The sequence below is a fragment of the Nilaparvata lugens genome, chromosome 4, assembly GCF_014356525.2.
Source record: "Nilaparvata lugens isolate BPH chromosome 4, ASM1435652v1, whole genome shotgun sequence".
NCBI lineage: Eukaryota > Metazoa > Arthropoda > Insecta > Hemiptera > Delphacidae > Nilaparvata > Nilaparvata lugens.
The window spans coordinates 66,803,775-66,827,282 of NC_052507.1; the positions used below are offsets into that span (position 1 = coordinate 66,803,775).

General features: G+C 34.2%; 1 protein-coding gene across 3 annotated transcripts in view; it reads left to right on the forward strand.

Annotated features, from left to right (window-relative positions):
- LOC111050670 (ATP-dependent RNA helicase TDRD9) overlaps positions 1-23,508 on the forward strand; it is a 95,033-nt gene that overhangs the window by 58,032 nt on the left and 13,493 nt on the right. For all 3 annotated transcript variants that reach the window (XM_039426268.1, XM_039426267.1, XM_039426266.1), the window contains exons 15-22: positions 244-402; positions 6,336-6,468; positions 7,731-7,943; positions 10,669-10,899; positions 11,494-11,652; positions 14,063-14,230; positions 17,190-17,332; positions 20,239-20,373. In XM_039426268.1, the coding sequence (XP_039282202.1) occupies positions 244-402; positions 6,336-6,468; positions 7,731-7,943; positions 10,669-10,899; positions 11,494-11,652; positions 14,063-14,230; positions 17,190-17,332; positions 20,239-20,373 (1,341 nt within the window). The remainder of the gene's footprint in view (positions 1-243; positions 403-6,335; positions 6,469-7,730; positions 7,944-10,668; positions 10,900-11,493; positions 11,653-14,062; positions 14,231-17,189; positions 17,333-20,238; positions 20,374-23,508) is intronic.

Sequence of the window (23,508 nt, forward strand, 5' to 3'; positions counted from 1 at the left end):
ATAATAATTGATCTAGTTCTATATAAATAAGTTTTTGGTTAGTATTATTGTCTACTGTGTGCAAGCATTGAGAACATTGAGTGATTGAGATCTTACGCTGAGTATTAATCCTTAGGACCTGACATGCACCAGAGGCGCTCGAGATGAACAATCTACTGACTAGATTTTAAAATTGTTTGACATTTTGTACAAATGACAACTGTTAAAATTGTATTTGAATGTGTATGTTTTGTTGTGTTGCAGCCGAGTATATGTTGAGTTCAAATCAGACTGCGAGACGCAAAAGTATGATGGATCTGAGAAAGAATTGAGCTCGAAAATCTCGTGTACAATCTCCATGGCTGTTTACAGAGCACTCAAAATGAGACACGGAAAGGTTCCACTACAGATTCCAATGTTGACGTAAGTTATAATTTTGCCGTTTTATGTTGAAAGCTATTCAGAGGTGCGTACAGACTCATGTGCCACGAACACGCGCATTTAACTTTTCATCAGCTGGTGCTAATGCAATACTTTAATATTTTTGGATTGTGTGTTGTTTAAATTGGAATAGGAACAGATTTGGGCTTGGAAAATATACAACACAGTGTCCCACCAAGGTGTTGTAACAACCGTTGACCATAGACTCTTCACAACATTTCTGACCAAAAATGTTCAGTAAACTTTTTTCCTATCGACCTTAGTTTTCGATATACAGGGTGATTCATAATTATGGTAAAATAATTTAATACGTGATAGTAGAGGTAAAAATAAGGAAAAAAGTTCTTATAAACATATATCCATAAACGCTTCATTAGTGAGCTATACAGGGTGATAGATTTCGCCCGGAATTCAGTTCCTCTGGTGAAATACACCGATGCTGAATTGTTTGATGACTAGTTTTTGAAAAACTTATGCTGGATTCATATGGAAAAATATCTGAAAAATTGAATAAAACTAGTCTGGAATCTGTAGTGTGAGTAGTTTTTGAGAAAAAAGTGGAAATATGCAAAAAATCTAAGTAGAAAAACACAGACTTCTACGTTTGATGCCCAATAACTTTCTTTAATGACCAGTAAACAAATAATTTTTCGCAATAAAAATTGTAGAGAATTTAATTTTGAAAAAAATGATGTAAGCTGTGTAAACTAAATTTAAATAAAAGTTGAATAAAATGTATTCTTATGTAGTACATTACACCACAAAAATTTGCTGTTTTATGAGGAGAGAACTAATAACTCATAAGTTGTAGCTGATTGCAAATAAAATATTCGGTTTTTTATGAAACGTTTTTTTTATATGAAAGTAGCATATCTAAATGACATTAAACTTATACCAAAAGACTAGTAGATTATGCCATTAAGCCTGGGAGGAAGCTCGAACAGGAGTAGATGATCTCCTATGATTCCTGCCCAAATGTTTACTGAAAACTGATGTTGTGGAAGATTGGGATTGATGGCATGAGGATTCTCAGCTGCCCAAATATGTTAGTTGTGGACGTTAATGATAGCTGTTCTTGTAAAGTGTGCCTCGTCGGTAAATAAAACGGTTGTTAAAAAGTTTGGGTAAACAAGTTTTACTAAAAACCATCGGCAAATACCAGCACGGGGAATACAGTCTCGTGGCAATAGACTATGAACTTTCTGGAGGTGGTATGGATGTAATTGTTGCTCTTTTAGTATCCTCCAAATAATAGATTGATTTACATTAAACTGCACTGACAATTCTCTTGTGTTCTTCTCGGGATGTTCATAAATTTCATTAAGAACTTGTTCTTCTAACTCAACAGTCTTAGTAGATCGGGGTCTGCCTGCATAAATGTGCTCTTTGGATATCAAAGAATCTGTCTCAGACAGACGTTGATGAATAGTGGCAAAAACCTTGAACTTGGACATACTCGGTTGGGAAAGTTCTCTTGATACAAACGTCTTGCTTCAGTACTATTACAGTAGTGTCCCATTCCATACATTAAATGCATGTCAGCTAATTCGGAGTATGAATAATGTCTAAGATTACCTGCCATTTTTTAAAAAGTTAACTCTTAACACAGAAGCAAAGTGAAATGGGTACAAATAACTGGTTAATAGGTTAAACAAAAAACACAGCGCGGCTACAGTAGGCCTAACTTACAGTTTGTTTTTTTGTTCAACAGTGAGCTAAAATATTTCTGAAAATAATTTTCAGCTGATAATTTCTTTTAAAAATTGTTTTATTTAAAACAAAATAAATCAGCTGTTTTGGAACAGCTGTTCTTAATATCAATGTTCTATTTGCAATCAGCTACAACCTATGAGTTAGTTCTCTCCTCATAAAACAGCAAATTTTGTGGTGTAATGTACTACATAAGAATACATTTTATTCAACTTTTATTTAAATTTAGTTTACACAGCTTACATCATTTTTTTCAGAATTAAATTCTCTACAATTTTTATTGCGAAAAATTATTTGTTTACTGGTCATTAAAGAAAGTTATTGGGCATCAAACGTAAAAGTCTGTGTTTTTCTACTTAGATTTTTTGAATATTTCAACTTTTTTCACAAAAACTACTCACACTACAGATTCCAGACTAGTTTTATTCAATTTTTCAGATATTTTTCCATATGAATCCAGCATTTAAGTTTTTCAAAAACTAGTCCCCAAACAATTCAGCATCGGTGTACTTCACCAGAGGAACTGAATTCCGGGCAAAATCTTTCACTCTGTATAGCTCGCTAATGAAGCGTTTATGGATATATGTTTATAGGAACTTTTTTTCTTATTTTTACCTCTACTATCACGTATTAAATTATTTTACCATAATTATGAATCACCCTGTATATAGATTTTTCGATATTTTCAGAATATGCCTACTTCCGGTCATTAAATACTCAATAACTCGAAAACTACTGGTCGAATTTCAATTTCAAGGGTATTGTTGAAAAGAAAAGAAACATTTCGAACAAGATTAATGTAATTTTATCTGTTGTTAGATATTTTGTAGTTTTTTATTAGGGCTTAAACTTGAAAAAATGATATTCTTCAAATTCACAGTCAAATTTCAGACCGATTATTCTCTGAATAATTATAGTGGTTCCAATATTTCAAAAACTTCTCAATTTCATAAGCTTTCGAATGAGTATAAATTCGAAAAGGTAAGTTCCACGATGAAGTGTTCAAAACTTCTAATACCTGAAATAAACACCTTCAGAATGAGGAAATTCACAAACAGCATGCATCAAGTGGTTATCCTAAAAGGGTGAAATCACCTGATTATTGCATTATTTCCTATAGTACATAGCCTAAATCCTATATAAAATATTAATCATACAATTTTACAAGATCCAACAAAATTTATTCATAGAATAGTAATTTAAAGTAGATGAATTACAGAATTAAAAAAACTAATGGCAATCATTCAGATGCTAATCAAGTTTCATATCATGCTCACTGCTTACAGGAATTCAAAATATCCTCCATTTCTGTTTATGCAACTTCTGCTGCGTTTCATCAAGCTTCGAGTTGCCCGTCTCACTTCGTTGGGCCGTGTCTTCATTACTTTAAACGTCAATCGAATTCTGAGAATCAGTTCATCCCTGGTCTCTACAGGTTCTCTGTAAACTTTACTTTTCACAACCCCCCAAAAGTAGAAATCTATTGGAGTAAGATCAGGTGAACGTGGTGGCCAGCTTACGGGTCCACCTCGGCCAATCCACCGCCCAGCATAATTGTTATCAAGCCACCCACGGACGTTTCTTGCATAATGAGGGAGGCAGCCATCCAACTGGAGCCACATATTCTGTCTCAAATTGAGAGGCACGTCTTCCATCAATTCGTGAAGGTCATTGACCAGAAAATCCATATAAACTTCACCATTTATTCTTGCAGGGAAAATGAAAAGTCCATATTGTATGTGTATTGTGGAAATTTACAGCACCAGTTCTTGTGAACATACTTTTATCTGTGATCTGTCAATAACATTTTTGAAATACAGTCTTGTGTTACGATCCAATAGCAAAACTGCATCCTTGAAACAGTATCAGGTTCATTCAACTCTTGAACTGGGTATCATGAAATGGTCGAAAGCTATTATTCTTCGATATTCTTTGAACTATTCTTGAAACATCCAACATCCCAGCTGCCCACCGGATGCTGGATCGAGGATTCTGCTCGAAATATTTTAGAATAAGATTCTCAAAAGCTTCAGAAATTAAGATGGGCTTCTCATACCTTGAAACTGATCCTAGACCCTTACCTTCTTGACATCTGTCAATCTTAATAAATAATAATAATAATAATATCGAGTGACCTGGCTGGCTCAGGTCTGGTGTCAGAGTTTTCAGGTCGCAACTGATCAATTTCAGGGCCTCTGACATGACCTAACGACTGCTTTTTAGGCAGCCGGGACCGACGGCTTAACGTGTCCATCCGAAACACGGGAGTGGCCCGATATAAATATCTTGCCCGGGCCGGGATTTGTACCCGGGCCTCTGAATCATAAAGACAGCATCTGATCCACTCGGCCACTCCTAATCTTAAAAACGTGTTATGAGATGGGTGTTTTCGGTCAGGAAAACGTCTCCTGTATACTCTCTCTGACTCTTGAATTGCATCCTAGACAAAGTTGATACATATCATGCCAATTAAACTGGAAAGCACACTGAAAACTATACTGAAAATATGCTGAAACATACACTTATTTTATTCAGGATTTTTGGTACAGGAAATAATGCAAGTTATTGAAAAAATCATCTCATTGTAGAATGTTGAAATGTTGGTTAAAACTTGTGAATATTGTCAAAGATAAAACAGGTGATTTAACCCCTTTAGGATCACCACTTATATAAATTTATATGAAATCATTTGTAATTTTTTGTTTGTTATATTTGAATTCGATTGCAAAACGTTTTAGGACCGGTTTCTGAACTCGGGATTTAGCTAAGTTCTAGACTTTAACTGGCTTTAAACTCTGGAGACAGAAAATTGGCTTTCCTAGTCAGAGCGTTAACGTAGTCGAGGACTTAAATAGACTCTAGAGTTTAAAGATCACGTTAGACCCTGGAGTTTATAATTTCGCTTTCTGAGTGAAAGGCTTATAAGTCCAGGACTTGAATTAGATTCTCGCCTCTTTCCGAGTCGAGGATTTATCAAAAATCTTCAAGTCCAGAACTTAAAACAGCCTAATTTTAAACCCTCTACTGGGGTAGGGTTTAAATTTAAGTTATAGACTTAACTGAGCAAACACAATTCAGTTATTGTTTTGGAGTAGATGGAAAGCCAAATAGATGTCATGGAATACCTAAATTATTTGAATTAGTCCATCTAAATTCATAATTTATAGTTTGCAAGTTTATTTTGCATAAAATTGTATCAGAATTATGCGTAAAAAACTAACCTTTTTTACGAATGTGACATAACCTAAAAATGTTCAAGAAAATAATACAAGTATTGCCTTGGAATTTATATTCCAATCTGAATGTTATTAATCAATGTCATATTCAACATATTAATTAATATAACAATAATTAATTATTACTCCAGTTCTTTCAAAACAAGTACGTTTTCAAACTCAATAGCCTAATAAAATTTTTATTCCAAAATCACTGGTTAGGATCAATGATCAATAATAGCATCCATCAATTTAAAATGAAATGATTATTCATTCATCTTTCATAAGGTTAATAACATTCAGAACATTAGATCTGATTAATAACATTCAGATTGGAATATAAATTCCAAGGCAATACTTGTATTATTTTCTTGAACATTTTTAGGTTATGTCACATTCGTAAAAAAGGTTATTTTTTTAGGTTTTGCTATGAATAGGCCTACAAAGAAATCGAAACGTATTTTCACAAATTAATGTTACAAAATAGTTTGGAGAGCATGCTAATTTGAATTATCCCGCTGCAATCAGCTTTTTTTGTTTTGCTATAATGCCAACAATACAACAGCAAAATATTGTGAATTTCCCTCATGTTTATTACATTAAAGTCCTGGACTCAAATAAGTCGAGAACTTAATAGACCCCGGAGTTTAGAAGATAGAATCATGACTCAGAAAGTCGATTTAGACCCGAGCGCTTATTTTAGTCCTGGACTCTGTAAGTCCAGAACTTATAGATGCCGAGCTCGGAAACCGGCCCTTAGTCTATATTTGATGTTCCTGAATCCAATTGTAATAATAATGATACTAAAAAATAAGTTAAAAAAACAGTAACGTCTCATAGTGTGTAAATCAAAATTCGGGGAGGAAACAGTTTTGGGCTGTGCCTGTTACTCCTTTCCCAATCACTTTAAAGAATTGTGTTCTGTTTATCAATAAACTAATAACGAGCGAAGCTCGGTGCCCCGATATTTAATATATTATGTTTTTTCAGGGTGTCAGAAGCAAACAAACGTGTCCATATTGCTCGGGAAAAATACAGGCAGAAGAAGAAATGCAGCCAAGAGGCTGTGCATTCTGTACTGCCGCCAATAGACAGCCAATACCTGGATATTGCTGTCACACACGTAAGTACCACCAACATTCTGACACAGCTTTTTCTTGATTTTTTCAAGTTGAAGAGTTCTTTAGAATCAGGAGTTATAAACCCTGATGGAGGTACTTTTGACAGCGCCAATCAGAAAACTAGTTCTGATTCCATCCTGAAGTAACCAAATGAGTTGTAGTTTGCCCATTCATTTTCATTTTCAGCAATTTTTTTTATCGTTGTGAGCAAAGTTTCAATTTTAAATTTGTTTTTTTTTTAATACTCATCAATTCGATATGCAGTGTTTGTATTCAACTATGTTGGAGTGAATGAAATTTGACCTTGAAGTATTATATTCTATATTCTATATTCTAAATATAGTACAATAGTTTAGAGGTTTCGCTGAAATTCAAATGTTATTAGTTTTTAAGGCCGGCTGATGTTATTCTCGAGAGTTGTGTGTATATATTTAAAAATTATGTTTCCCAAACAGGTTTTTACCTTTGGGCTTTATTGTTTTGAAGGATATTTATATATTTTTGTTTTGTAAAATTGTATTGACAATAAAGAAGTTTCAAATCAATCAAGTTTGAAAATAACCAAACTATTCTACCAATAAAAAATATAATATCAGTGTGTAGCATGTCCATACTTTTTAACTATCAAGAGGGTGCCGTAGTCAGCTTTGGTAGTCAATCCATTGCTAAAGCCAAGGTGGGCTAAAAACAGTACAGTTTTCTTCTGAGAAACGAGAGCGCTAGAAGAGACATTGTGTGGAGTGCATATATAAAGGCATCAACCATCCCAACAAGATTGAAGATGACCGTAACCATTTGATTTGTATATTCAAATTGATGATTTAGTGTATAAATTGAAATGGACATAACCTAAATAATATTTAGACAATTTAAGACAAAATTAGGAAATTGAAGAAGTTTTGGGCAATAGCCTGATTTTTCTTTTCCGACTACTGTATTGTTTACTCCATCCAATAAATAAATAATCATTTGATTGTTGAAATTTCTGTATAGTCTAGAACTAGCAACAATATATCGCTTGTATTTTGATAATTATTCAAGATATATTAACATTTTCTTATTTACCCTGGACTTGGTTAGTACATAGACTGTGGCACTATCTCCACGATTTACAAAAATGATTCACTCTGATACCAATACATTGGAATGGGTAGAAAATGGTTTACTTTGATGTCATCACATTTCTATGGGTAGAAAATGGTGTACTATGATATCAGAACATTGCAATGGGTATAATAAAAAGCAGCCAACTATTTCTGTTTAGATAAACGACATTTCAAACTTCTACGTCCAGCAAAAGAATCCGTATACGTTGAAGAGGCTGAACGACTACCATGTAATTCTGAACAAGTTAGTGCAACTGAAAAAGGCGCCACATGTTGTCGTGAACGAACTCTACGCGGCTCCGTTCTTCCAGGATGACACTCGCGCCTTCTACCGCTGTAAGGTCCTATCCATCGACAAACGCTCTGCACAGGTTAGTTTATCAATATTCAAATCAGCCTTCACTGTTCCTTTGGAATTGTAGAATAATTGAGATTCAAGGAACTCTATTATGCAATCTGTGAATTCCTATCCATTGACAAACGCCTCTGCACAGGTTAGTTCATCAATATTCAAATTAGCCTTCCACTGTTCCTTTGGAATTGTAAAATAATTAAGATTCAATGTACTCTATCATGAAATATTTATTTTTTGATTGATCAAAGCATTTTAAGAATACCGCTGTTTTGCATGCATCAATTGAAGGAGTAAGTGGATGAAGGTGACAAGCAACATTTACAAAGGTTTTGAAATAAAAGGCTTCAACTTTTTCCACTGGAGGTTTTTATTTACATTCTCAATATAATAGAAATTAGGTACAGTAAAATAGATATACTGAATATATTTCTCCTAACAATACTTTGAATTAGAATAAATTCCTTTAATAAATATTATTATTATTAAAACTAGTAGTTCTGTGAACAGTAGACCTCGCGCAGTTATAACGACGTCCCAAACCATAAGCATATTCACACTGATACACTAACTATTTATTTGATCAGATCATGCTTACAAAAGATTTAATTATCATATAACGCTTTCCGGAATTTAGCGCGAGAAAACCAGAAGACATCTAGGCGCCCAGACGAGGTGTTAGGCTATAAGTTCTTTGCATCCTATTTAATAGTGCATAAAAATTGCATTCAATGAGGCATGCAATTTATAGTCTACACAGCTGTTAATTTTTTACCAAGTTACATTGAGATATTGAATTGCATGCGTCATGGCATGCAATTTGTAGTCAACTCGACAGCTGATTTATGATTAATAATTCTATAGTCTGATTTTCACTCTAATATTGACGTATGAAGGAGGCTCCTTTTTCCTTTTATATTATCCTTGAAATGCAAAATTTCCAAAAACCTTGTATATACGTCGACGCGCAATTTAAAAAGGAACATACCTGTCAAATTTCATGAAAATCTATTACCGCGTTTCGCCGTAAATGCGCAACATATAAACATAAACATTTAAACATTAAGAGAAATGTCAAACCGTCGACTTGAATCTTAGACCTCACTTCGCTCGGTCAATAACTAGGCTTGGCCTGAATACTTTCGAGGTTATCTTGGATTTTCTGGTTCTGCATTACGTTGCACATATTTGAACTGTTTCCGTTATATTCATCTTAGCAAACTCAACCAATAATTTCCTTTCAAAATTAATATTAATAGGTACCTACCAAATTCGAAGATCTAAAAAAAGACTGAGCATTATTAGATGAAAGTGAAAACAAAGCAAGAGTGGATGAAGGTCGTTAGTACAGGACATTCAATGAGTGACTTGGAATGTGAAGATGGATGATCAATGGATGAAGGTGGTAACCGCACCACTTACCTCCCTGGAAGGAAAACTTGGAATAGAAGATAATTTAATGCTCTTCGAATGAGCATTGATTTTTACAATGCACTGTTGGAGAGTTATAAGCCCTGAAAGAACAAAACAATGGATAGAATCCTGTTATTTCGACAATTCCACACTTTCAAGAGCGGATATCTCGAAGACTGTTGGAAATATCACAAAACTTTATTGAACAAAAATTGTAGAGAATTTATCAAACTTATTTTTTGAATATTTAGTTGTGATGGTTAAACGCATTGTTGCCAAGATATAATCGTGGAAGCAAAAAGTTAAAAAATGCAACATTTAAACCACCCTAATCCCTTCAGCACATGGGGTAGGGATGGGAACTTTCGATATGTTCACCCCCTAACTGGTCCCAACAAAGTCAAAAATTGTGCTGAAAACGCTTCCTCCAAATTCCTTTGCCAATTGGTCTATTGTTGCAAAACTGAAGATTTCACACTCAACACTGAAGCTGCTGCAACAGTCGTAGGGAAATGCGTAAAAGTGTGAAATTATACATCAAATTGAAAAGAATTTGATGCTCTATCAGCATGGATTTTTTCCATCAATATTTAGGAAGTTATAAGAGCAAAAATGGCAAAAAATTGGAAGCAAACGTGTTTTTTTCAAAAAATGTCACACCTTCAAGAGCGGATATCTCGAGAACTATAGGAGATACAGAAAAAAGGTTAGAACTAATATTGTAGGAATTTATGTAATCTTCAATTTTGTATAGAACTGTCATGTCCGTAAGATGAATAGTTTTCAAGTTATATGCGAGAAACCAAAGAATGGTACCTTTGAACCACCCCCACCCCCTTAGTACAGGACTTTTGATATGTTTACCTCCTTACTACCCTGAATGGAACTGCGGGGTCAAAAATTGTCTTCCAAACTTTTCCTTCTTTTTGAGCATTCATTGCCTGGACTAGTAGAGGATTTTGGAACACAATTTTGAAATTAAAAAAGAATGTAATAATTGTTTTTTTTTGGGATGTATATGTTTATCTTCTGAACAATTACAATTTGAATGTAATGCGTGCATTCACAACATTTGAGTATAAAACAATTACTAATTTACTGACATCAAAAACTTCCATTATCAAAACTTAATCTTATATTGAAAAATAACATTTACTGGAAATGATGTGCATACAAATTGAAATACTTTGTATAGTAATGTTTCATTAGTAAAAGAGCTATTATTGCTTATTAAATTATAATACTTATTGACAAATGTAAATATAATATATAAAAATAATTTAATAAATTGATATGCCAATCGTTTTGTCATATTCTTCTTTTGTTTTCAGATAATGTACGTCGATTATGGAAACATTGAGAAAGTGGATGTTACCTTCCTCTTCTTGTTGCCAAACAGAACAGTTCTGCCTTCAAAAGATGGCCCCGAGACGACATATGACTTGAAGACTGAGCCTCCGCTGGCATTCAGATGTCGGTTGGCTGGCGCTATGCCAAAAAGGCTTCACAGAACCAACCAAGTGTTCTCCGAGATGTGCCTTTTCCAAGGAGCCGTTGGAAAGGTCAGTCTCCCATATAGACTTTTGTAGCTTATTAAGTTTATCTACTGTAAATATATTACTAAAATTATATATATTTTCTATTATTACGATCTCTTATCTAAATCCATATTGGGTAAAGATTGTAACGGATTTAAGGTTGAATATTTTGTTGCATTGACTACTGTTACAACCTTGTGAGGTTTGAAAGTGCCGCCATTTACTCTATCCCATCCTCGTCGCCAGTTTGTTATAACTATGGGAATGAAATAAATATTAAAACGTGTATGAAATAAAAGTACGCATCTTTATTGGGTGAGCATAAATCGTTCGACAAGACAAGACAACTGCCTCGTTGCCCAGCTGACTTTTAACAGTGCTGCCACACTCTGACAGCATAATGAATATGGTTGAATATGTAATGTAATGTCTCTGAAATACTGTTATATAATAATTGATAGTTTTAAATGATAATATTTATATGTTGTTAATCAATGAATGTGTTTATGTGCATGTTACTGTTACGTACATGAATAGTTGGTAGAGTAAATGGCGGCACTTTGAAACCTCACAAGGTTGTAACAACTACTTATAGTAAGGTGTTATTTTTTTGTGCAGGTGTACTCGGTCGTTGACAGTGTGGTGTCATTGGAAATCCTGGTGGTTGAAGGAAACTCGTCCTCTTACCGGAGCCGAGAGGACGATTACATCAATGTCAACAGAATGTTGGTGGAACGAGGGCTGGCCGACCAATACGAAGAGAGCTTCTTGTCCAAGGTTGGTTGCATTCACTTGACTGACAATTATAGTACTAAGGGCCGTTTGCACAGTATAGATTGCTAAACTCAATTAAGTTAATCGAGTCTAAGTTAATCTGAAAGTTTAAACTTGAATCGGGGTTTTCAGTGCATTTACTAATCCAGTTTAAGTTAAACTAGTTTAGCGTTAAGTTGGTAATAGAATGTCAATGTTTATAATATCAGGAAGGCTGATTTTTACAGGAAAATTTGTTATTTGTTTACAAATTATCAGTAAATTGAGGTTATGTAGCTACTATTTTAGTGTTTTCTTGTTTTTGTTCAAAATCCACAGAGCTGTTAGTAAGCTGTACGGTTTTAAAAGTTTGAAAAGCAATCAAGGAATTCTTTAAAAACTTATGTTTAGTTGGCACCAGAATAGTTATTTGTGCAACTAGTGCGCAAAGTGACAGTTTGCTGCACCGAAAGAAACGTTTACGCCCGAGCCGTAGGCGAGGGCGGAATGGTTTCTTGAGTGCAGCAAACGAACTTTGCGCACGTATTTCACATTTAATTTTTCCTACAGTTACCATTGAATATGAAAAGTGGGTAATTATGGGTAAAATTCCCTGAAATCTATCAAATGTTCTTCTGTGTAATTTTATTATTAATAAAAACCTTAATTTATTTGAAATTGAATTATAATGATTAGTAATTCAATTGAAAATTTATGTGACTGCTTGAAGGGGGTTTATGTTATGTAAGCATTGAAATGACTATAATCAAGGCACATAATGGCAAGGCAACGCTGTTCTCCACTGCCATTATAACGTGGGCCTCACTATGAGTGATACCAACTTAATTTTGATTTTCCTGCACTGGTGCTCCATATAACCTACTAACTATTATGCGTTGTCATGCTGCAAATCTGGAGTACGCAAAGTACTCACTTTGCGCACTAGAGCGGAAAAGTGATTCTTTGCGGCCTGCAATCAGTGCAGAAATGGTCACTTTTCAAGGTATCTGTAGGAAAAATATATGTTAAAATGTAAGATAAAAAAGTTATTTTGTTACGCTTGAATCTACTACGGTCTTTCTCGTTTATTAGAAATCTATCGAAAGCAATATATCTCAGTTATGTGTTATTAAAAACATGTTTTCTAATCGAAGCCCACTGTTAAAAATTGTCTCAATTTCTATCAAGTGGTTTATTCAATCAAAATACTAAATTGGCAGTTGCTGTACTCAAGCAAAACCGCTAAAAAAATCTATCCTAGAAATTAAAATTATTTGTTTTTTGCTCAATTTTTCTCAGTTTCAAAATTTCTTCGCAGTCATCTTTATCAATCGCATTGAAAACTTTTATAAATTCCTCCATTACAATTATTTTTATATTCAAATAATGATTCACTATAACCTAAATTAATAATAATTATCGTCTACAGAAGCATTAAAAACAACTGTCGAAAAATAATTTACTATCAGCTGTTTCCCCATCAAATCTTTACAGATTTCAAGTTAATCCAAATTATTTGGTTTAAACCTCCTGCTTTGGAGGTTTAAACTTTCCCAGAGTTTAAACTCAATACAGAGTTTAAACTGATACTGTGCAAACGGAATTTTAGTTGAACCAAAAAAAATCCAGATTTGGTTTAAGCTTTAGCTTAAACTTACACTGTGCAAACGGCCCTAAATGTTGTGTTCGCCAACTTCCTATTAATACAAATTCAGCATAAAAACGGCAACAGTTTGCTCCTATTGTTGTGAGAAATAACATTGGCCATAAAGCCTTGTGCTGCAAATTGAGGTTTGCTCGTACTATATAATATTAAAGTTTATATTTAGGGCGTGGTTTGACCCAGTGGTCGCGCTGATCAGCTATCACTTGAATAAGTTAAGGATCATTCGCCTGCTCTTCCGTTGGACGGGTGACCGCTTGAGCCAAACTCCTCAGAATATGATTTGAGTTGTAAAATCGCTTCCCGGTGGTTCGGAACCCACCTAAAACTGTAGGTTCATTCATTTCCTATTATCATCCGCATCATTACCGACTTCACAAGCTTATGTAGGCTGTAACTTTACGTAATTTATTCTTATCTTATGTTATGATTGTAAATTATTGAATAGTGTTTCCAATTATGTCAAGAGTGATTCTTCAATGGATAAAGCTGCTGGAAAAGCTAGTTGTTCACGAAACTAATCTGAAGTTTTTGTACCGGTTGCACAAAAGCTGGTTAAATTTTAATCGTGTTTAATTTCACGAGAACATCAGAGAAGCGTTCTTTTCAAAAAAGCGTTCTCTGGCTTTCGTGAAGTTAATCACGTTTTAACCGGCTGTTGTGTAACCGGGCCTCAGTCCCGTTGTTGTTGTTACAGTGTTGCTGAAAAATCCATTAAAAAATGTAATTTCCTTTATATGAATTTGAATGGCAACTGATATTTGTTTTCAGATGAACCACGACCGGAGAGTGAAGCACCAGTCCAAGTTCAATTCGTACAACAATGTGCCTGAGGATGTGAATAACGACGGGGATGAGACCGAGTCCAATCAAACATTGTTCGATAACGATGATGATCTCGACATGAAATCGCCAACATTCGAAGAAACACATTCTAAAGTCAGTAATCAATCTATTTTCTATTATTAGATTTCAGTTCATTCATTATTTCTAATTCTAGTCTTTATTACTGGAAAATAGCTAGTGGCTGGCTCAGGTCTGGTTATCATAGTTTTCAGGTCGCAACTGATCAATTTCAGGGCCTCTGTCATTACATAACGTTGCTTCTTAGGCAGCCGAGACCGACGATTAACGTGTCCATCCGAAACACGGGATTGGCCCGAGAAAAATATCTCGCCCGGGATGGGATTCGAACCCGGGCATCTGGATTATGAAGCCAGCATCTAATCTATTCGACTACGGCCACTCCAATTTTTTTTAAGCAGTAAACTGTCTCATTGGAAAAATTTGATCAAATATAAGCCATCAGTAATTAAATATATTTCAAATAATTCAAATCGAAAGGTCGGTAAGACTGGAGTCGCACTAGTGTGAGTACTGCCTAATTCTGTGAAAATGATGATCTTATCGAGGATGAAAAGGCTTTGGCAGATAAATTCAATGACTATTTTATTAATATACCTGGTCACATTATATCTTCCATTCATAATCCTGATGAGCTGACTACAGAATATTATAACAGTAGATTCAAGAACACTAATTCATGTGATTCCTTTTTTTTAAAACCCATCACGTATCATGAACTCTTAACTGAAATAAATATGATGAAAAATGGTAAGTCACCAGGACCTGATAATGTAAATTCAAGCCTAATTAAAAAATTATCCAAATTTATAGTACCAGTCTTATGCGATATTTTCAATGCCAGTTTTCAAGAAGGTAAATTTTCCTCAGAACTCAAAGTGGCTAAAGTTATATCTATTTTCAAAAATGGAATAAAGACTGAGATATCGAATTACAGGCCCATTTCGCTGCTTTCAGTTTTTTCCAAGCTCTTGGAGAAACTCTTCAAAAAGAGAATAATGAGATTTTTCAAGAAAATAAATTTTATTCATAAGGTACAGTTCGGATTTCAAGAAAAACTTGGTACAGAACAAGCCTTAAATAAATTCATGTCAGACATCTATTATGGAATGAATCAGCCTCATAGATCAAGGACCTCAGGTTTATTTCTTGATATTAAAAAAGCTTTCGATACAGTGCAACATAGTATTCTGTTAGAAAAATTATATATGTCGGGTATTCGTGGAGTGTCCAACATGTGGATGAAGTCCACCTGTCATGCCGGGAGCAGTATGTGTCAATTGGTAGTTGTACTAGTGACTTGGCAACAATTGAGTATGGTGTGCCTCAGGGGTCGGTTTTGGGTCCAATTATATTCTTAGCATATATCAATGATTTGTTCTCCAACACATTCAATGGATCCTTAACATCGTTTGCTGATGACACGGCATTGGCATATTCTGCCAAAAGTGAAATTGAACTACAGGAAATGATCCAGCTTGACCTAATAGATCTACGTTGCTGGTTTGATTGTAATAAATTAGCACTCAATGCTACTAAAACCTGTTATATTAATTTTTCATTATCAGCTCCATTTCATTTTACTGACCCAATCAAGTATCATAAGATTGGCTGTAATCATCCAAATTGTAGCTGTGATGTCATCAAGCAGTTGGATTTTGTCAAGTATTTGGGTCTAACTCTTGATTATGGGCTGACTTGGAATCTACATATACAGAAAATCAAGATGTACCTATTATATTTGCTAAGAAGATTCCATCAATTGAAGCAATTCTTTCCAGTGAGTATTTTACGTGTCATGTATTTTGCATTTTTCAATTGTCGACTGGAATATGGAATCTCTTGTTATGCGTCTACTTTCCTATCTCATTTTAAAGGCCTAATCACACTGCAGAAATCAGTGGTAAGAATTATTCATGGTGTGAATAGAAGGACTCATACCTTTCCAATTTTCCAACTGTTGGGAATCCTCCCTTTCAGATACATCTATGTGCTGAAGGTGTTATCCTTGTTTTACAGAATGAGTGGTAGTATAGGACTTTCAGCTAGACCCATTCATGAAGATGATCATCGGGTGACACGTCAATCAATGCAACTGATGTTGAAAGTCCCAAAGCCAAATTCCACTACATTTCAAAGATGTTTTCTATTTCTCGGACCCAAGTTTTTTAATCTTCTACCAAATGAAATTAGAAGTGAGAGATATTACAGGAAATTCTACAATAAATTGAAAATTTGGCTATGGCTTCAGTCACCAATAGAGTTAGAAAACCTTTTTAGAGTGGTGGGCTGATGATTTCTAATTTGAATGTATAAGCTTTTGCCATTTTCCCTTCCTTTTCTCTTTGAAAAAACCTTGTGATTTTCCTCTTTGTTGTACTTCCTACTTTTTAAATACAAAATTTCTTTTTTTTATTAATTATTCTTATGATGTTATAGGCTCCAATTAATTAAATCATACTAATTAAATTATACTAGTGATACGGTATAATATAATACTAATATCTATATTCATTGAAAATTAAACATGTCTATGATTGAAAAACATACTTGTGTGTGATTGTGTGTGTGAATATGTTTTTTTTTCAACTCCTACTCACGTACGAAAGCTTCTTGCTTTTTTGTGAGTAGTAAAACATTATTGTTTGCAATAAATTTTATTTCATGAAGTTTCAAATTTGATCATCTCCATCATCCAGTTGAAGCTATATCATCCAACGTCATACATCATACGTCAGTATCATCCAACTGATAATCAGCATCACGGTGGTTTGGTTTTTATTAAATATAAATTTTTTGTTATTCATTATATCCACTGATTATTATTTGCAGCTAGTTTTATAATTGTATGGATTTATCAAATTTGATTGTAATGAAAAATGAAAACAATAAATTTGAATTTGAATTTGAATTCAACTGATTATTACAATGAAGGGTAAGCGCCATGATATGAATCATCTTATAGTGAAGAATGAAAATATAAAAAAACAATTTATAGTAAAGTAAGTTTCAATTATATTTTTGCTCTTTGCAGATGATCTTGAAGGGGCCATTCAGTCCTCTCGAAATGAAGATCCACGGCTGCTTGCGAACCACTATCAACAAATGCATTTCAATTGAATCGGACTCCATCAACTCAGTCCTCCTAGATGAACAGCCAGACAACCCTCACGATAGGTACTATTGTAGGCCTACTAAACATTATTAAACAAGAAATTATCATTTTTTATAATATTATACAATTGTAGGTCATTTGAACTTGAACTAATTGAGGATGGAAAATGCAGTGGCGTGTCGTCTAACTAATATACAGTGAGATTCATGCTATTCAGCCCCGGTTGCACAAAATCCCGTTAAATTTCAATCATGATTAAGTGTCACAAGAACTAATCAACAAGCCTCCTTTTCTAAAACGCCTTCACTGATTGGTTCTCTTGGCATTTAATTATGATTAAAATTTAACAGACGTTTGTGCAACCGGGTCCAAGTCAGTGGAAGTAATGACTACAGAGTTGTTAAATTTAATATTTCGCGTTCTATAGTAGATAGTATGATTGAAGTCATCCCAGTATATCTGATTTAATATTAAAAGTTCATTCTTGTTAATAATGCTCAAATATTTTTAATTTTTTGCTCACACGCTTATATCTTGGGAAAAAATCGTTCAACCGACATGACAAACTATTCAGAAATGAAGCTTGATAAATTCTTTACAATTTTTGTTCATTGCAGTTTTGGAAATATTCGCTCTTGAAAGTGTGAAAATACAGGCTTTTATCCGATTTTTTGCTCTTTCAGGGCTTATAACTCTCCATCAATGCATCGTAAAAATGAAAAATGCTTATCGCATGTTTGTAGAGCATTGAATTCTCTTCAATTTGATGTGTTATTACACTATATGTTTTCCTTTCATTGTTAAAGCAGCTTCAATGTGGGGGGTGGGATTTTCATTTTTGTAACAATTGAACATTTGACAATCAAATTTGAAGGGAATGTCTGCAACACATTCCAGAACAATTTTTGACTTTGAAGCTCGATTGGGACTATACTCCGGACGGCATAACTTCTCCCGTGAGGTGGTGAAGGATCCAGTAGGGGAAGCAAGCTGCCCGGCTAAATATGACCCCCCACCACATGAACACTCCGCCTCAAAAACTGAAATGAAACCACCCTCCTCATTTACAGAATTCTGCTGTCTTCAAAACAAACACCTCCACACACAATAGGCCGTTGTATCAGCTGGCAATATAGATATACCTCGCCTTTATCTCTACAAAAGTGGAGAAAGTTGGCATTTCTCAAGATTTCTAGCTATTCTTACTTGACATTAGAATAACCCTCGAGACCAAAGATTCTTTTTTTTTAAACTTTGACCAATATAGAAATAGAGGATAATTTTATACAGTATCTACAGTATTATTTCAATAACTTGTCTATAATATATTTGCATATTACCATATACAACAACATACACATTACTAATATTTACGAATCTATATTATAAAAGCGAAATGGCACTCACTCACTGACTGACTGACTCACTCACTCACTCACTCACTCGCAGAACTAAAAATCTACCGGACCAAAAACGTTCAAATTTGGTAGGTATGTTCAGTTGGCCCTTTAGAGGCGCACTATGAAATCTTTTGGCAATATTTTAACTCTAAGGGTGGTTTTTAAGGGTTTAAAGTTCGTCTTTTAGCATGTATATTCTTCTTATTCTCTTAATTATAATAGAAAAATGTCCATACCATAATTATGTTGATATAGAACTATAATCTAGAGAGAGTACCTCTTCGAAACAGTTGTTAACTGGTAACTAAATTAATAATTTTGTCAGGTTGGCATTAAATTGAGTTGACTTTGTTAGGTTGGCACCAAGTTTAAGATTGAAATGCATTTATCGCGGAAAAATTGATTGGGCACTGCCACTTCAATCAGAGCTATTCCTGGGAATATTATATTACTAGCAGTCAGGCCTTCTCTTCCAACGAAAAATAATATTTTATTTCTTTTCGATGAATTTGGACCGAATTGAAAGGAATTGAACCGTTGCCATTGTTTTCTGATTCAGAGTAAATTAATTCTGATTCAGAACCGCTGATTTTGAGAATTTGTATATTTTTTCATTTCTAATTAACTTTAAAATACACTCGTTATAATATTATCTGACAGTTATGATTATTTATAACTAGCCGTCAGGCTCGCTTCGCTCGCCATATCCGTTTAGCCAGATGTTGAGTTTGGACCTCCAACTGGATCGTCCTAACATATGATAAAAATGCTCAAATGAAAAATTCTGATCTCATTCTTGGACGATCCAGTCGGGGGTCCAGGGGGCGGAGCCCCCTGGCTAGACGGATATGGCGAGCGAAGCGAGCCTGACGGCTAGTTATAAATAATCATAACTGTCAGATAATATTATAACGAGTGTATTTTAGAGTTAATTAGAAATGAAAAAAATATACAAATTCTCAAAATCAGCGGCTCTGAATCAGAAAACAATGGCAACGGTTCAATTCCTTTCAATTCGGTCCAAATTCAATGAAAAGAAATAAAATATTATTATTCGTTGAAAGAGAAGGACTTCAGCGCAGGCCTAGATGGCAAAAGAATTCTCAATGAATGAAGTGGGTGTAGGCTGATGAGTTTTCAGGTAAAAGTCTAGACTTGACTAGTCGAATGGTGGGGAGAGCTGTCTACAGCTGGGACCCTTATAGTGGGAGAGAATCCACGTAACAAGTTATAGTTCTGGTCTGGACTATAGTTAGGAGGTGAACATAGCAAAAGTGCGCATCTCTAGATCGTCTGTTGAAGGTGTGAAACCGCTAAGTTGACACTTGTTGCAGAGTTGAAAATATTGTTCTCCAAACTTTTCCTTTCATACTCTTTTTTTGAGCATTCATTGCTTGGACTATAAGGTTGTTCTGAATTTTATACTGTTTATGAGGTTTTCACTTGAATTCAATTAATTTATTCAGGGAATAAATATTAGTGAAATGAATTGATAAATAAATATTTATGGTTGTGGTGCATTACTTTATACTGCTTATAGTAGGGGGGTTTTCAATGATTGTTTACAGGATGGTGGTGGCCGCACACGTGTCCCGTAGTGCGGGCGGACAGCGCCTGAATCTGAGGCACACGACGGTCATCCTCGATTGCAATGGCATGTCTGCGTTGATGTGTTTGCTGTTCTCGCCAGTCGTTGAGTTGAGGTCAGTTCCATCATCATTTGTCTATTGAAACTCATTGGGCCACATGAATAAAACCAAAGCATATGCTCATGAGCATGAGCATGGAGCATAAGGTAGAAGCATAAGCATTTGCTCATTTTTATATGAATATGCTTTACCTTATACTCCTGAATTCTGGGCAAATGCTCACGTAAGCGCTAAATATGCAAGTAGGTGACACCGCTTGTGTTTGCGTCGTCTGCTCTGTTTTATATTTATGAATTGAGTTTCAGGTGAGTTTAGAATTTTGAAATATGAGCGTGAAAATGTCATCTTTATAATAATCTTATAATATCAATAGCCTTCTTATAATCGTCTACACTCTCAAATGCCTATTTCCTATTTTGTGATTGCTATCTTTATATCAGATAGCTATCTTTTGTATTTATTATTTGTAGGAATAATGGTGATATATATATATATATATATATATATATCATGGTTGAATCTAAAAATAGTTTTATAGTTCTCAACTATTGGTTGTGATCGTATGTGGTATAGTTCCCTCTTCCTCATACGAATTAGTTGAGCCATTTCACTATGAGCAAAAGGTGAAAAGCTGCTCTAGACTAGACTCACCTTTTTTGAAACATTTGCTTCAAAAGTTGAGCAATTGCTCTAGTTTATTCATAAAATTTTGAATATAAGCTTTTACTTTTGAGCAAATGCTCAAACTTTTTTTTTTTTTTTTGATGAGCATGAGCAAAAGGTTTTGCTCACGTTTATTCATAGAAAATGAAGCAAATGCTCCATATTTTAGAAGTATAAGCAAATGCTCAACTTTATTCATATCACCCATTATCTTACACTAAGTACATCATTAAAATGATAGACGTATTCATGTACATTTTCATTTGTGTTTTGAAAATAAATGATTGATTGATAGGGAACCGGAAAATAAGTTGACCTTGTTCTATGCCTCTCCCAAATTTAGATTACACATAGTCACACATGTAAATTATGATAAAAAAAATGATAGGGAGAGGAAAAATAAGTTTACCTTGTTCTATTCCTCTCCCAAATCTAGATAAGGTTACACTTAGGGCCGTTTGCACAGTATAAGTGTATGCTAAAGTTTAAACCAAATGTGGAATTTTTTTCGTTTAAACTAAAATTCCGTTTGCACAATATCAATTTAAACTCTGAATTGATTTTAACTCTGGGAAAGTTTAAACCTCCTAACCAAATAATTTGGATTAACTTGACATACATAAAGATTTGATGGGGAAACAGCTGATAGTACATTATTTTTTGACGGTTGTTTTCAATTCTGCTGTAGACGATTATACAGAGTGGGTGAAAAGTCCGAGAACGGCTTAATATCTCATACACAACGGTAATTTGATGGTGGGTGTGATCGGGGATCCTACTCAAATTCAAAAATCTGGTCCGCCATCTTGAATGCAACTTTATTTTTTTAAATAGGAAGGTGGTCTTGCGATACATGATTTCGATACAAAATTCCAAGAAAAAATGAATGGTGGAAACCGCACATCGATATCTCAAACCGTTCAGAAGATATTCACATTATTAATCAATATCATGCATATCAGAAATGAAATACATGAGTGGTATTATTATTATTATTATTATGTTTGTTTCTGTCCATAATGAAAAATAAAGTTGAATTCATTATGGCGGATCCAAGATGACGGACCAGATTTTTGAAGTCATAGTAAAGTAGTATTTTCAATTTGAGAGCGATCCCCAATCACACCCACCTTGGAATCACAAGCATTCATGAGATACTAAGCCGTTCTCATACTTTTTTCTCTCCTTTCTGCTTTGAATAGTATTGATTAATAATGTGAATATCTTCTGAACGGTTTGAGATATCGATGTGCGGTTTCCACCATTCATTTTTTCTTGGAATTTCGTATCGAAATCATGTATCGCAAGACCACCTTCCTATTTAAAAAATAAAGTTGCATTCAATATGGCGGATCCAAGATGGCGGACCAGATTTTTGAAGTCATAGTAAAGTAGTATTTTAAATTTGAGTAGGATCCCCGATCACACCCACCATCAAATTACCTTTGTGTATGAGATATGAAGCCGTTCTCGGGACATTTCACCCACCCTGTATATTAAGATTATAGTGAAACATTATTCAAACGTAGAAATAACTATTATTTATGAATTTATAGAAGTTTCCAATGCGATTGACAAAGATGGCGGCGAAGAAATTTTGAAGCTGAGAAAAATTGGACAAAGAACGAATCATTTAAACCTCTGGGATGGGAAGAACTTTTAGATGGTTTTGCTTCCATCAAAAGCAACTGCCAATTCAGTGATGGGAAATGAGACAATTTTGAACAGTGGTTTTTCATCAGAAAACCTGTTTTTAATAGAACTGGGTTTATACCAAAGTTATTAACAAAATGTTAATAACTTAGCCTAATCCTTATAGATTCTATTAGATTGAACGGAACTTGACAGACACATATGATCATCATGTGTATGATAAGTTATGTTCAATCTAATAGAATCTATAAGGATCGATTTATTAACATTTTGTTTTTTAACTTTGCTGTAAACGCAGCTTAACACTTCACGATATATTATGCTTTTTTAATAAACGTGGAAGACCATAGTATATTTAAGCGTAACAAAATCACTTCTCTTACATTCTACAATATATTTTTTGGTGCTAACTAATTATCAATTGTATTTCATTATTTGAGAAGCTTCTTGATTGATTTTCTCTTTCATTACCGTACAGCATACAGCTCTGTGGATCTTGAACGACAAAGGAGCTTTATAACCTCAATGTACTGATGGGTTGTAATCAAATAACAAATTCCCCGTAGAAATCAGCCTTCTTGATATTGTAAACGATGACTTTCCATTACCAACTTAACACTAAACTAGTTTAACTTGAACTGGATTAGTAGATCCACTGAGAAATCCGATTCAAGTTTAATCTTTCAGATTAACTTAAACTTAATTAACTTATTCGAGTTGAGCAATCTATACTGTGCAAACAGCCCTTAGTCACACATGTAAATTATATTTGACCAAATTATAATCGAAATGAAATCAACCTTTAGACAATTCTGCTAAAATACATAATTATCAATACACACAGTTGTATTTTTCCATCTGATTATTGATTAG